Here is a 13980-nt window from a genome sequence, read left to right as displayed (position 1 = left end):
CAGTCCAGATTATCCACTCATTAAACTTATTCATCTTCTCAAACTTTTTTTTAATGCATTGGCTGCATTTTTAAAAAAATATTATGCTTTATGCCTTTGTGTTAAGGATAAAAAGAGGGTATAAGATAAAAAATTATCTCAAAAGCATTAATTCTGGATAGCAAGGATCGATTACTTTGAAGCTTTATATGAACTTAGTTATTGTTTTTGTATATTTCAGTTAGTTTAAAAGTTAGTTGTCCTTGATTAATGTGATTAATGTGATTAATGTGTTAAGAATTGCATATTTAAATGTATTTCAAATAAACTGGTACACTGAAGCATGTTGTTGTACAGACTTAACGATTGCCCAGTCTGTTGTACAGACTGGGCAATCTGTTGTACAGACTGGGCAATCGTGGCTCAAGAGTTTGCAGTTCGTCTTGTAACCGGAAGGTTGCCGGTTCGAGCCCCGGCTCAGACAGTCTCGGTCATTGTGTCCTTGGACAAGACACTTCACCTACCGCCTACTGGTGATGGCCAGAGGGGCCGATGGCGCATTATGGCAGCCTCGCTTCTGTCAGTCTGCACTACAACTGTAGCTTGCCATCACCAGTGAGAGTGAATGAATAGTGGAATTGTAAAGCGCTTCGGGTGCCTAGAAAAGTGCTATATAAATGCAATCCATTATTATTTTTAACATTTCCCATTTCTGAATAATAAAGATTATGTTTTAAGGCAGATGCCAGGAAGCCAAAGTGCTGCAGAGTTATTTGGATCTCTCACAGAAATCCTTGCACATTGAAAATGATGTCAAAATATGTATTTAGAGCCACTCTGCAGTTATGAGAAAAAGAAATGGAAAACATGACAACCTTGGTGGGCCTATGTATGAAAAGGGAAAAACTTTGAGTGTTATTTAGAAAAAAAAGAAAACATGATGTTGTTGTTCGTGTCTTCGCTAAGATGTGACTTTCAGTATTTTAGAAAACATTTTAATTGAGAACTGATGTGTAGCTGTGAGTCAAATCCCTGAAAAAAATCCAAAACATTAAAAACTCTGGTTTTACAAATTAATATATTCAATTAACTACCCGTGTCCCATTCTTGAGGGTATGAGTCTACCCACTAACAGTTGTTGTTTTAGTTAGCAGTTGAAGCCGTTTTACATTTTAATTATTGCAAATATTGCAAATATTCTTCTAGTAAATTCATTAATAATACTGAAAATGTTGGTGAGCATTTAATGACTCATTCTTTAAAATATAAACAATCTCAGTCATCTTTCAGAAAACGACTTTAGCCTCGTGTGTCTCGACTGTGTCGTTAGTATTAGTTTTACTGTCTTTGATATTGTGACCTCGTTTCATCTCTTTATGTTTTGAATCTAGCAAGAATGAATAACAGCAGCTCCCACTTCAGAAGGCTTTGTTGTTGCAACTAGGATGAAAAACTCAGAAACGAGTAAATTCTTCCAACCCTGACCCAGAATCAGTCAGTGATGACTTTTGAAATGCAAAGATGTATGAATTATTAAAGAGCATCTGCAACCCACAACCCTTTAAATTTAACCTCAGGGATTCTAATTTAAGTTCAGGGACTGAACGTGTCTTAATACTTCATGCTCTAAATCCCTCTCCAATAAACACACACTGTTTATGTATATGATATTTTAATCAGTGCTCCAGATCAGCAAAAAATGATCACCTAAAGTGATTAGTCAGTAACAAAAAACATTTCATGGCCAAATAAATACAAATAAAAATGCAAATATTGAAAAAGGATATGAAGCATAAAGAAATGGAAGCAGTTTTTCCAAGCTCAGTCCACACTTGCAGTGATTGCCAGTCAGTACATTGAGTCTGATATGGCCTGGAGCACCAGCCTAGCACAGAGGTGATGTAAAAAGGCAGCTTTGCCACGAGACCTTTGAAGATGAACAGAAACATATCCCTCTGACGACTTTCAGGCACATAAACGAGAAAGATCGGCTTGCAGAACTGGGGGAACCTATATAGATGACAGCCGGAAGGAGCGTGTTTGGAGGCGTGGTCCCGCTCCTGAAATTCCGATACATAACCTCCAATTGTTAACTGCAGGAATTCAAAGATGCACATAATCAACTTTAAAAACTTTTCAATGATAGAACACGAGACGAGTCTGATGATGATCAAACTTTGATCAAATGATCAAAACTTAAACTATAAATTAGTTAAACTTTGCTCAGATTAGTTTGTCTCAAAGATAGGCCTACTGAAACTTTTGTCTTGCACATCTGCCTTGTCATCCAGTCTTCATGGCCAGGCTGATATTTTGGAGGTACCAAAAATCAAAGCAGCCCTGTCCCACACATTAAGCTTTACTGCCATCCACATACATGAGAACAAATGCACTCACCTGCCAGCTGTTACGAGGAGGAAACAATGTGCGTAAGCCTGCTTTTAATCCTGTTTAACATAACAATCTATGGGGACTGATTCACTTTTCAAGTGGTCTTTAGAGGAGCTCCAGCCTTTGGCACTTCTGCTCTGCCTGTCATGGTCCCCGTGCCTGCCCAGCCGGCCTCACAAGGCTACACTTGTGTTTTTGCTTTCTCTCTCTCTCTCCCCCCTACCTCTCTGCCTGGGAGGAGCTCACTGCTGGCTCCCGCCCTTGGCTCACACACCTGTTGGCGATCACCTGATTTCCCAACTACTATTTGAGGCTGGGCCACAGATCTTCTCATCGCTGGATGATTGTGCTACTAACGTTAGTCTCTCTTCCCAGCTCCCGTGGTCTTGTACCTATACGCCCTACCTTCGTGAGTTGTGAGCAGTGTTGGGGAGTAACGGAATACATGTACCGCCGTTACGTATTTAAAATACAAAATATGAGTAACTGTATTCCGTTACAGTTACCGTTTAAAAAGGTGGTATTTAGAATACAGTTACTTTGTTGAAATAAATGGATTACACGGCGGTACTTCCCTGTTTCATATTGTGGCGGGTCAGGCCTGTTTGGGTTTTGTTTGACAGCTACGTTCTGTTGTTCCAGGCGGCAGCGTTATGGTTGCCATGGTTATAGGGTGACGCTCTCTCTCTGCGTGTTTCCTGGGTGAGAGAGGCCTTTTTGTTGTTGTTGTGCTAAGCTAATAGGCAGAATGCTACAGGCATAGCTCTAAAGAATGTAGCATCATAGGCAGTGTAGTCCGTGCTGCAGGGAGAATGGACTGCCATACCCGTTATGTGTCTGTGAGCGAGGGAGGGAAAAAAGGGAAAAGTACGAGCTGTCATCGAGCAAAAACGGGAGCTGGAAGCATGTAAATATAATAATAACCACTGCAGCCAAGAAGAGTGCCTGACGAGCCCAGTTGTAAGTAAGCTATTAAGACTCGACTGTACGCTGTGTTTGTGTTTTCCTCCGAAAAAATAAGTCCTGTTGAAGCAGCCTTTCAAATCCTCTCTCTGTCTCTCGCAAGCAAAGTTGACCCAGACAACAAAGTAAAGCTAGTTTTCGGCTAAGAGCCCGACACAGAACCCACCATATTAGCCAGAGGTCCCTTTACTACGGTTCGGAGCCGCGGACCTTCAGTAACAGTAATAAATCACAGCAATAGTACATTCACGTAGTTGTAAACAGCATGATAATATATTAAGTAATCCAAAGTATTCAGAATACGTTACTCTCATTGAGTAACGTAACGGAATACGTTACAGAATACATTTTGGGGCATGTATTCTGTATTCTGTAATGGAATACATTTTAAAAGTAACCTTCCCAACACTGCTTGTGAGTGATTTTTCCCTTTCTTGTTCCAGTTTACCTTCCCGGACCTGTGACCTCCCAGCTGTACGAACGTGTGTGAGTTGGATGTGAGGACGTGAGCGAGCGTGAGAGAGAGAACCTTCCCCTAATCCCTTGGAACCCTGGATTTTTCCCCGTCACTGTATATATTATCGCACTGGTGTGTAAATAAACTGTGCTCTGAGACGTCAACCTGTTCTGCGTTTGAGTCCCTGCTTTCAGATTGTGACACTGCCTTTATTTTTGAACCCAGTTGCCAGTTGGCTTAGCTCAGACATATTTCAACAGTGATTTCGTGGGCCTGCTAAAGAGGGCATTCCTGTCCACTCTTTGACTGCATCCTATCATTGTTGGTTCAGCCCTCACTGTTGAAATGAAAGCCATGTTATGAATGATTTGAAACAGCAAACACTGACTCAGTGTGCAGCCCTGCACAACAACTGATATAGTCACCTGGGAATGATACACTGAACCTGACTTGGGTGCTTAACCTAAAATTCACATTTGCAATTTAAAAAAAAAGCAGACACATAAGCATTTGCACAACAAAAAAATCCCTGTATATGTTTAATAATAGACAAATCAAACATACAAGACACGACACCTCAGCCAGACGATTGTCTGACATTTGATCAACCATAAGTGAAAACTGAAAGCCTCAAAGAGTAGGATTGCAGGTGCATCACGCTGGATTTCATCAGAATGTGCAGGTGTTTGAACTTTAAGGACTTCTTGCATGTTTTATGATCATACAACTAGACAGCATTATTTTGACTGCAAAGAAAGGTGAATGGAAACTGTATCTCTTTTCAACAAGGTAGTGCTGAAGGAGAGAAAAAGAACCCCAATACTATAAATAAGCTTCAAATTACTTCCTGGAACTGTGACATCAAAATTCCATTGTGCTATATTAGCTATTGTCCTTTTAGATGATGACATTAGTGTCAATAATCAAATTTTGGTGTCTAATAGAAAGTAGAACAATGATCAATGGGCTGGATGTGGTGAAAACTAATGGAGGGAGATATTTCTGTACCATATCTATCATTTCTGGGTTAATAATTGAATAATAGCCTAACGCTGTTTACTGAAAGCTGCCTTATTATATTTGCATGATTTCAAACACTCAGCAATACAAAAGCCCTCTTCTATAAAACTGATGTCATTGATGATTCCCTTGATAAACCGCAAAGCATCGATATCGTGTGCAGATTGCATCATGAATGATGAAGTTTGGTATCATGAATATTTCATAAGCTTGAGGGGAAGAAGAAAGCATTGCATAATTTATCACATATGGAAAGTGATGTGCTAAAATGCAGTCATATCTGTCTTTGGTGCTGACGTTGGCACAGCTGGCCATTAATGGTCTCTTTGGTGAGAAAGACCTAAAGTGCTGCTGTAGACAGAGTGCTGCGGTGGCACACATTTTGATTTTCTTTTATAGGACAAATTGGTCCAAATTGCTTTCCATCAGTACAAATTAAATCTGCATCTTTGGAGCAGGCATTATGCCGGGTGAATACACAGTGGGTGGACTGGGGATAGAAACTGTAAATTGCCTCTAGATGTTCTCTAAAGTAACAGATTTATTAAGATGCTCTATTCGTCGAGTTACTTGGAGTTTATGGAATCAAGAAAAGTAGATTTTCTGAGAAAGGCAGACTCTTCAGACTCTTTGGTGTGGTGTTTAATAACAGAGTCATCAGCCACAGCATTAAAGCCTCGCCCAGTTTTGTGAACGTCTCCCCCGTGATGCCAAAATAGCTCTGATCCATGGGAAGATGGACACAGGGCATTTGTTTGCCTCCTGTGGTTTGCAGTGGTCGGGGGCTGGCAGTGTATCGTTTAAGTCTCATGTGCTGTGATGTCACCTGTTTTTCTAGTTTTCTAGTTCAGGATTTTAAAAAGGGGAGTCTGTGGGGAATTTTAACAAATAGCTTTTAACAATTATTAAGTCCAAGATACTAAATATGTTTAACATTCTAGTTTGCAAGTCACACAAGTGAGCTGTTGAACTTTACAGCGTGCATGAACATTGTTTTAAATAAAAAGAGGATTTTTTTAATGTTCGGTCCTCTCTCAGTGATGTTATGAATACGCAAATGTATCTATTTTAAATATATTTGCGAATGTTTCTTATGTCATGGAGAGAGCAGCACAGGTTCAACTATCCACGTTACACTTCAGAAAGTTGGTAACTGGGGCAGGATCGACTTCCAATCCCCTTGCATATACTTGTCTTATTATAGGGGAGCTCCGAAAAAATTTCTACTTCAGCAGCAAATTAATCTGAAAACAGCTTTCATCTGTCAAACTGTGCAGATGCACCACTCTGCACAGTGAAAGCTAAAAATCAAAAAGAAGCACAGAACCGTGTTTCTGATCCGCAACCGAGTTTTTTTAGCTCTTAAAATATGAAGGGGTTCTTTAATATTGATACGTTGATAACCCTCTCTTGCCAACTCAGATCTAAAGTTTATTTTCCTGTTTTGTTATTTTCCCTCTCAGCTGCATGATCAAACACTTCTGGAGATCTGAGATCAGGTTGTATGTGACGTACAAATGCAGCAACCACCATTTTTTGAAGTTTGTCTTACAACTAGCTATCTAGTTGTGCTTCCTCCTGTCTTTTATGTGGATTGTGTACACCTGATCTCATTTCCTCCCAGTTGTCCAATCCCCATTAGCCCGCAGTGTGTGAGTATATAAAGCAGTCTAATTAAATAGCTCGATTTTTGTTAAATCCTGCATCCCTCCCGATTCCGAACTTGGCTCTTTTTCCTTTAGCCATGTGATAAAAATATACCTTGGGTTTCAAATGACAACAAATTAAACTCCATCAATTGACGACATTTCATACTGGCATCACAAAGGTTTCTGAAACAAAGTGGTAATGAAGCTAAAACCTCTGTACATCTGATTCCAACAACCTTTGTAAAGGTTATTCAAAGATTTAGGTGTGCTGGACCAGCAGTTATGTCAAATATAGATGGAAGAACTGAATCACTCAAGATTCTATCTAGCCTCGCTGGATGATGTGTCAAGATTAGGCTTAAAACTTTCCTTTTTGCTAAAGCATATAGTTAGGGCTGGACCAGGTGACCCTGAATCCTCCCTTAGTTATGCTGCAATAGATGTAGGCTGCCGGGGGATTCCCATGATGCATTGAGTTTTTCCTTTCCAGTCACCTTTCTCACTCACTATGTATTAATAGACCTCTCCGTATTGAATCATATCTGTTATTAACCTCTGTCTCTCTTCCACAGCATGTCTTTTATCCTGTTTTCCTTCTCTCACCCCAACCAATCACAGCAGATGGCCCCGCCCCTCCCTGAGCCTGGTTCTGCCGGAGGTTTCTTCCTGTTAAAAGGGAGTTTTTCCTTCCCACTGTTGCCAAAGTGCTTGCTCATAGGGGGTCATATGATTGTTGGGTTTTTCTCTGTACCTATGAAGGACCTTGAGGCGACTTTTGTTGTGATTTGAGCTATATAAATAAAATTGAATTGAATTGAATTGTGTAGAAAGTGAAGAAAGAAATTACAGTTTATTTAGACTTAGTGTGTTAATCACAGTGGACTGTTTTTCCTCTTCTTTCCTTATACGATGGAGCAGATTTCCTTAAAACGATAATATCCCGGGTTCACATCTCTGACTTTGATCACAGAACTCCCACCAACTTGTTCTTCAAACTTTTTGTTTACAAAGGACAACCAGTCAGAAACAACTTTTCTTAAAGGAATAGATGAGCTGCTTTCAGGCACAGAAGAACCGAGAGGCTGCACCAGTGCACATGTGAACAGAATAGTGATTATTTTGAACTGTGAGTGATGCAGAGCTACTCTAGCAGAGTCAAAGAGTAAAAACATGTTGATGGACATGATGATGATGATGATGATGATGCATGTGTTTTGGAGTTTGTGCATGCTTTGTCTCTAGGGGCCACCGTACTAACTATTCCTGAAAACCAGCTTTAAATGGCATGCGTACATCCCTTGGGCCACTCGAGGCTAAGAGAAATGAGTCACAATAGCAACAGTAAAGCTGTGTTTAAACCAGATAAATTTAACTCGGTGTGCTTATTACACGCTGAGTTCCCTTTTTATACGCACGAGTGGCAAATGCAAATGCACAGGACTTATTTTGGAAACACTCTAATGTATTACAAGTTAGCTGATGTTCTTTTGTGGCTCTTTAGCCATTGAATCCAGCACAGTGTTCATCAGCTATGATAAATAGTTCCATGATAGCCATGAGAGTGCTTTAAGGCTCCACAGAGTTGTAGACAATGACTGACTCAGCTGATTCTGCTGTGGGGTGTTGCTCCCTCTGTAGACGGCGAAAAAATATTGATTGTAGCAGCTTTAATTTGAGGATTTGTTTCTACTAAATATAACAGGGTCTCATGCTGGGTTCAGTTTTTTTTGTGCATTTGCTAAATATATATAAAAGTCTGTTGAATAAAATGTCATTCCAAGTAAAGCAGGTAGTGAGATGATTTATTGGGGTTTAAAGCTGGTGTGGTAGCAGGTTCTGAGCAAAGAGCAGTCACCGCCATTTGTCTCTGTGGTTGTTTTCTTCTGTCTCGGTGCCCCCTTCACACAAACAAACAGAAATCTACGCTGGTACCCCTTCAGTCAGGCTCTGACGGGTCGAGCGAGCGCTGACGTTGGTGAGATGTGGAATAATATATGTGAGGGGAGAGAGGGAGGGAGGGGAGGAGAGAGAGGAGAGTGGGGAGCCAGAGGCTGACAAACGGAGACAGCGAGAGAGGAAGAACAAAAATGGAGAGAGCATTTATTGTCAGAAGGAGTCTCTGTGGTTAGCGTAATTATCTCCTCCTAAACTTTGAGTAACTTTTCATTGGCCGCTGAATTACAACTATAAATAACAACCTAATGTACTCCCCCCATCCTGCACTCAAACCGTCAAGAGATTTAAGGACAGAGGAAACATTATTACACCCTCTCCCTCCTTCTCTCCTTCTTTGCTCTTCCTCCTCCACCTCCATCTCTGTGCCCGCCTTCGGCCTCCGCCTCTCCTCCAGTCCCTCTCTTCCTCGCCCTCGGTGGGTTTCACTTGGAGGACATGGTGTAGCAGCCGTGTGGGTGCCACTGCATGTCACGAATGCGCCTAATGGACTGCATCTGGGGGCAGCGGGCACCAAACTCATTGAAATGCCTGTAATCACCCTTCTCCAGCAGAAACTGGCTACCACGGTAGCCGGGGAACTGGTAACCCACCCAACTGAGGAGAGAAAAAGGGAGAAGAGAGGCAAGGATAGGGAATGAATAGAGAGGGATTACAAGGTTGGACAGCAAACTGTTCAGCAGAGAAAATGTGAGGCAGCAAAGGTGAAACAGAAGCAGCAGACAAGTGAGAAACGTGATGAAAGATGCTAGAAGGACACATGCTAATAATTTAGAGAGAGTAAACATCGAACAAATGATGTCATCGATCTGTTTATCGTGCTTCGTCTGCCTTCCAGCTGCGTGTTTGGAGACTGCGGGTAGCAGTCCAAATAAAGTAATCCCAGCAGATAAAACAACAGTGTACGCTGCCTGCCACGCCTCTGGGAGCGCAGACAGAGACACAGAGCTGCTGACGTTCGTGACACCCTCGTGTAGCTGCTGATGAAAAAGCCTCTATTCCTGAGCACATTCCCAGACAGAGTGCTGTTTCTGTCAGTTTAAGAATGACGCCACCGATGTAGAAACGGTACAAGGAGCTGGACTTTTTTTTGACGCAGCTGTTGCAAAAGCAGAGTGTGGTGTTTGTGGTCAGTGCTGCTGAAAAATGCATGATTTATCAACCAGAAGGCTGGAAAAGGTAGCAGAGTTTCAGCTTCACAGTCAGCCTTAAAGAAAATGCAGGTCTTCTAGATTTCTGTTTGTTCACAAGGCTGATAGCACTCATATTTGGGGCTTGAAACAGTTCAAGCCTTGGTCTTTCACACTTGGAAAAAACACCCCCCGACTGTTAAGGTTCGCTAATTAAGATGTTATACATTGTTTATTGAATTCTAAAAGAATAGGAAGTGTAAAAACTTCATGAAAGCTGAGTTTTATGGGGTGCTTTGCTAGCTTGCTGCACCCAAATCAGGCCCACAACTACAAACTCTTGTTTTATACCAATGTTTCATGGTTTTGTTGGAATCACATAGCATATAGCAAGTTAATTTGCGAGCTTTGCATGTGCTGTTAAGCTGACTATTACTTTCAAAAAGATCCAGGTTAGCTTAAGCCCTGTTTCCAGTCTTTATGCAAAGTTAAGCTAGCTGGATGTTGGCTTTAGCCTCATATTTAGCACACTACAGAGTGGTATTATTCTACTCATTTAACTCTTTGGAAAAATGCAATAAGATGTTGTGATTTCACAAACTACTCACGTTCCACAGCTGACCATGATGCTGCCCACCCTGTCAGTGAAACCATAGGAAAACAGGCTGGGAACGTCATCATCCATGATTTCCATCTTGCGGCCCTTGAACTCTCCAACCTCATACAGGCATATCTTGTGCTTCTCGGGATCCTGCGAGGTGGCGAGCACGAGGAAGGAGGAAAAGAGAATAAGGATGTAAAGAAGGCAAATAAAAGCAGAGCAAACTTCCACCAGTTGAGTGGCTGGAACATAGGACTCACCATGCGGACAGGCCTGAAGGACAGCAGGTAGTCATTCTTCTGGCAGTTGCTCCAAGAGTCCCAGCGGGGGTACTCGCCCTTCTCCAAGATGAACGTTTCTCCACAGAAGTTCATCTGCTCAAAACCCACGAAGCTGAGGACGGGGAAAAGGTCAAGAGGAAGAAGAGGAAGGAGAGTGATCATTCAACGTCCCTCAAGAAGAGTCAGCTCACTGATCACACTCAAATGAATGAGCTGACTCCTCTTGAGGAGTGTGCAGCTTGTAAAAATCTTATAGCATCTTGGCCTCTGCTGCTTTGATTTTTAAATTTATCCCTTGTTGCACTACTCCTTATCTCCTTGCTTATGCATGCTTCCATCACTGGTGCTTTGTGTGCTTTATTATGTTAGCAGCCAAAGTTCTCTCCATTGCTGTACTCTCTGCAAAATCACCCGGGATAAAAGCATCTGCATAATGCCAAATGCAAAGTGGGGAAATGTCGCATAATGGTGGAGTGTAGCTGTTAAATCACCTGCTCTTCTCTTAGAGGAGTGTGGGTGCTGCTGGGTACGACACTAGTACATGTGGGTGTATACGTGTCACAGCACGCAATCGGAATACTTACGGCCCACAGTCGACACGCAGGGAGCGCACCTTGTCCATGCTCAAGTCACACACGTTCATGCACTCGCCGTTGATCTCAATACAGCGGCCCTGGAAATTCTCCTGGTCGTAAACCCACATCTGAACAATTGCAGTGGGGAGCAAAGAAAATAGGAGTGGAGGTCACTGAGGTAGGTTCAGATTCAAGGGAAGATATATGAAGCAGGAAGTGTGACACGGGGAGATAAAGATGAAGTGCCAATGTTGTTATGACAGCTAGCGCCACAGTGATTTAACACACTGGGGGGTTTTTTTTCTGTCAGTTATAGTTGTCAGCCACCCCCTCAAAGAGCTATAAGAACCGGCAGGTCGCGCTAACAGACGTCAGCTCACAAGGTAAAGTGTTACAGTGGTGTGAGGCCAGCTGCTTCCCCCTGTGTGAAAAATACTGTATGCTGTATTTGTGATGTTTAATCATCTGTTTTACGTGTGTGTGTGTGTGTGTGTGTGTGTGTGTGTGTGTGTGTGTGTGTGTGTGTGTGTGTACTGTACCTTGTAAGATGTTAAGCCCATCTCAGACGTCTTGGTCTGAGCTGCTTTCCCATCAGTCTGGGAAGCAGACTTGGATTTCTCTCCTCCAGCAGACATGATGACTGGGATAAAAAAAGAAGCTGTTACAGCTCTAGTTTGACTTTTACTGTCACACTAAGAGGTTGTACAAAAATCTTTACTTAAGAATAGGGTCTAATGATTTGTTATTCAGGAAACAAGACCTTTAGCTTTCACATGTTCATCTGATCCTGTTGAAGTTGAATTAGGAATGACCAAAAGTAGCAAAAATGAGGGTCGTTCTTTACAGACTCTTTTCTTTATACATTGGTTATTTTTACCTTCCTGTTAGAAAAAATGAATGCCCTCAGCTCAGAAGGTTCAAAGATTCATACATCCTGAGTCATTTCTGTACAGTTTCTAAGCCTGCTGCATTTACAAAGCTGGCACATGTGTGTTGAAGTAATCGGCATTAAAAGAACCAATCAGAAAATGTCCCAAAAACCTTTACACAACTAACATCTACTTCACAATAAAAGCTAAAAAAAAAAAAAAACACTCATCAAAAGCAGATTTTAGTAGCTTTTCTTGGCTCTGAGTCTGAAATGTTGCACTTTCAACGCTGCATTTGTGAAACCAGCTTGATTTAAAATGTAAACATTCGTTTCTAAACTCCGGTGCTTTTTCCTGAATATGCCCAAGTGCATTTACTGACAGCTGCTGGCTGCGTACAAAAGAAAAATCACATTTTCGCCAACATTTGACTTCAGTTATAATTAGCTTCCTAGATTGTCCTCTGGGTTAGTGAAACGTTTCTATCTTTCTGTTCTGTTCTGTATGTTTGTCCACTGTCTTACCTGTGGCTGTGTGTGCGTAAAGGAGTAGACTCAGGCCTGAGACTGGTGGTCTGTGTGAGAGTGCGCGGGGCCCCTCGTCGCTTTTATACGCTGGCGCCCAGAGAGAGGGGATTATAGACACAGAAACAAACTCGCTGAGCTCACAGCCCCCACAGAATAGAAATACCCCCATCATCAAAGAGAGAGAGACGGGCAGAAAGAGAGACAGAGCATATGGTTGAAATAATATGAGGAAGAAAATATGACAAACTCAGATATATCAACATATGTTCGACCTCAGATGACTTAACCGCATCTGGCGATATAATCAGGATCGACTTTTGTTTTAGCCAAATGCTAAAACAAGCAAATTTTGAGAATTTTGAATTTCAAATGAAATCAAATACATTTTTTTTCTCGTCGTCAGTGATCTGCTACATTTTGATAGGTTAACAAAAGACAAACAACCTTATAAAAGCTTGCTCATTGTATGAACTCGTGCACCGAGTGAAAGAAATGACAGTCCAGCTGGAGTAACGTGAGATAATGCACTGTTCTACGCCCTTACAGTTTCAGTGTAATGACAGCCAAGCTGACCAGGTTCACATTAATGAGCCTATTGCAAAATCATTCCCTCCTGTTCCCTTCAGTGCTATAAAAAAAGAGGCGCTGGGAAAAACAATAACAGGAAAAACAATAAGCTGTGAGAAGCAATAACGGTCCAGTGCCTGCACCTCAGGGTGAGCAAAGAGGTTCAAGGTTTGCATGGACAATAATCTGATTCTGTCTCTGTTCATCTCAGTAGGAGAAGGCTTTTATATCAAAGCTTTGCCTTTTTTCCCTGTATGGGTCAGTAAAATATTACAGTGAGTGTTAGCTGGAAAATGTAAAAAGTGTTTGAGATGTTTATTTCAAGAGAACAAGCAAAACAGTCGTAGTTGTAGCAGTCGAGGTCGCGTGTTGTGCTTCATCAACGCTTCAGATGACGACAGGAGGGAAATAGGAGGTGCAGCTGAGTGCCACGTGAGATTGTGAGCATTCAGGTAAAACCATTCATGTCTTCAATTCAACGTTCAGACTTATTAATTTTGAAACTTGAATTTGCTCAAATCATTACGCTCAATTAAGCATTGTTGAAAGGTCAGTGGAGAGAGTGATGCAGGAGTGAATCAGACCCAGTGAAGTGGCTGAGGACTGCAGAGAGTCTCTTGAAGGAGAAAAACAAGGGAAGCAGGAAACAGCACAATAATACACATGAAAATGGATTTAGCAGAGCCGTGGTGGGGTCAGCACTTTTACCTCTTTGCTGTTAGCTGGTTCTGGGTTTAAACTGATTGGGGTATTGCATGTAGGTGTCTTCCCACACTCCAAAGACATGTCGGAGACAGATGGACAGAAAACAATTTCTATAAGCAAAAGTGAAAATAAATTCTAGGTCTGGGTGGTGCAGTGGTTCGCAATGTCGCCTGAACCAGCCGGAGTCTTTCTGTGTGAAGTTTGCATGTTCTCGCTGCACCTTAATAGGTTCTCTCTGGGTGCTACAGGTTCCTCCTAGAGTCTAAAGACATGCATGTTACATTAACTGGCGTAGGGATGCACCGATACCGAT

The 13980-nt window shown here is 41.8% G+C and overlaps 3 protein-coding genes across 3 annotated transcripts in view; 2 read left to right on the top strand and 1 right to left on the bottom strand.

The window, feature by feature from the left end:
* Nucleotides 1-13980, top strand: part of LOC146516248 (perforin-1-like) — a 579062-nt gene that overhangs the window by 363177 nt on the left and 201905 nt on the right. The window lies entirely within an intron of this gene.
* cryba1l2 (crystallin, beta A1, like 2) overlaps nt 1-13980 on the top strand; it is a 67055-nt gene that overhangs the window by 38237 nt on the left and 14838 nt on the right. The window lies entirely within an intron of this gene.
* On the bottom strand, nt 8241-12582 carry crybb1l2 (crystallin, beta B1, like 2). The gene is made up of 6 exons (XM_085163293.1): nt 12393-12582; nt 11539-11639; nt 11009-11127; nt 10404-10536; nt 10151-10293; nt 8241-9009 (listed from the first exon to the last, which is right to left on the bottom strand). Exons 1-6 carry the CDS (start codon nt 12565-12567, stop codon nt 8838-8840), a joined length of 843 nt encoding a protein of 280 aa, XP_085019419.1. The 5' UTR covers nt 12568-12582; the 3' UTR covers nt 8241-8837.

This window comes from Neolamprologus multifasciatus, chromosome 6 (assembly GCF_963576455.1).
Source record: "Neolamprologus multifasciatus chromosome 6, fNeoMul1.2, whole genome shotgun sequence".
Classification (NCBI taxonomy): Eukaryota; Metazoa; Chordata; class Actinopteri; order Cichliformes; family Cichlidae; genus Neolamprologus; species Neolamprologus multifasciatus.
Note: the sequence above shows the minus strand (reverse complement) of the source record. Positions and strands in the feature narration are given on the sequence as shown.

What these genes read in the sequence shown, in the direction of transcription:
- crybb1l2 (XM_085163293.1), bottom strand. Translation starts at nt 12,567, where the DNA reads ATGATGGGGGTATTTCTATTCTGTGGGGGCTGTGAGCTCAGCGAGTTT. An exon ending in CTGCGTGTCGACTGTGGGCC is followed by an intron (nt 10,537 to 11,008) that starts GTAAGTATTCCG and finishes CCCCGTCCTCAG; the next exon opens with CTTCGTGGGTTTTGAGCAGA. An exon ending in ATCATGGTCAGCTGTGGAAC is followed by an intron (nt 9,010 to 10,150) that starts GTGAGTAGTTTG and finishes TTCTCTCCTCAG; the next exon opens with TTGGGTGGGTTACCAGTTCC.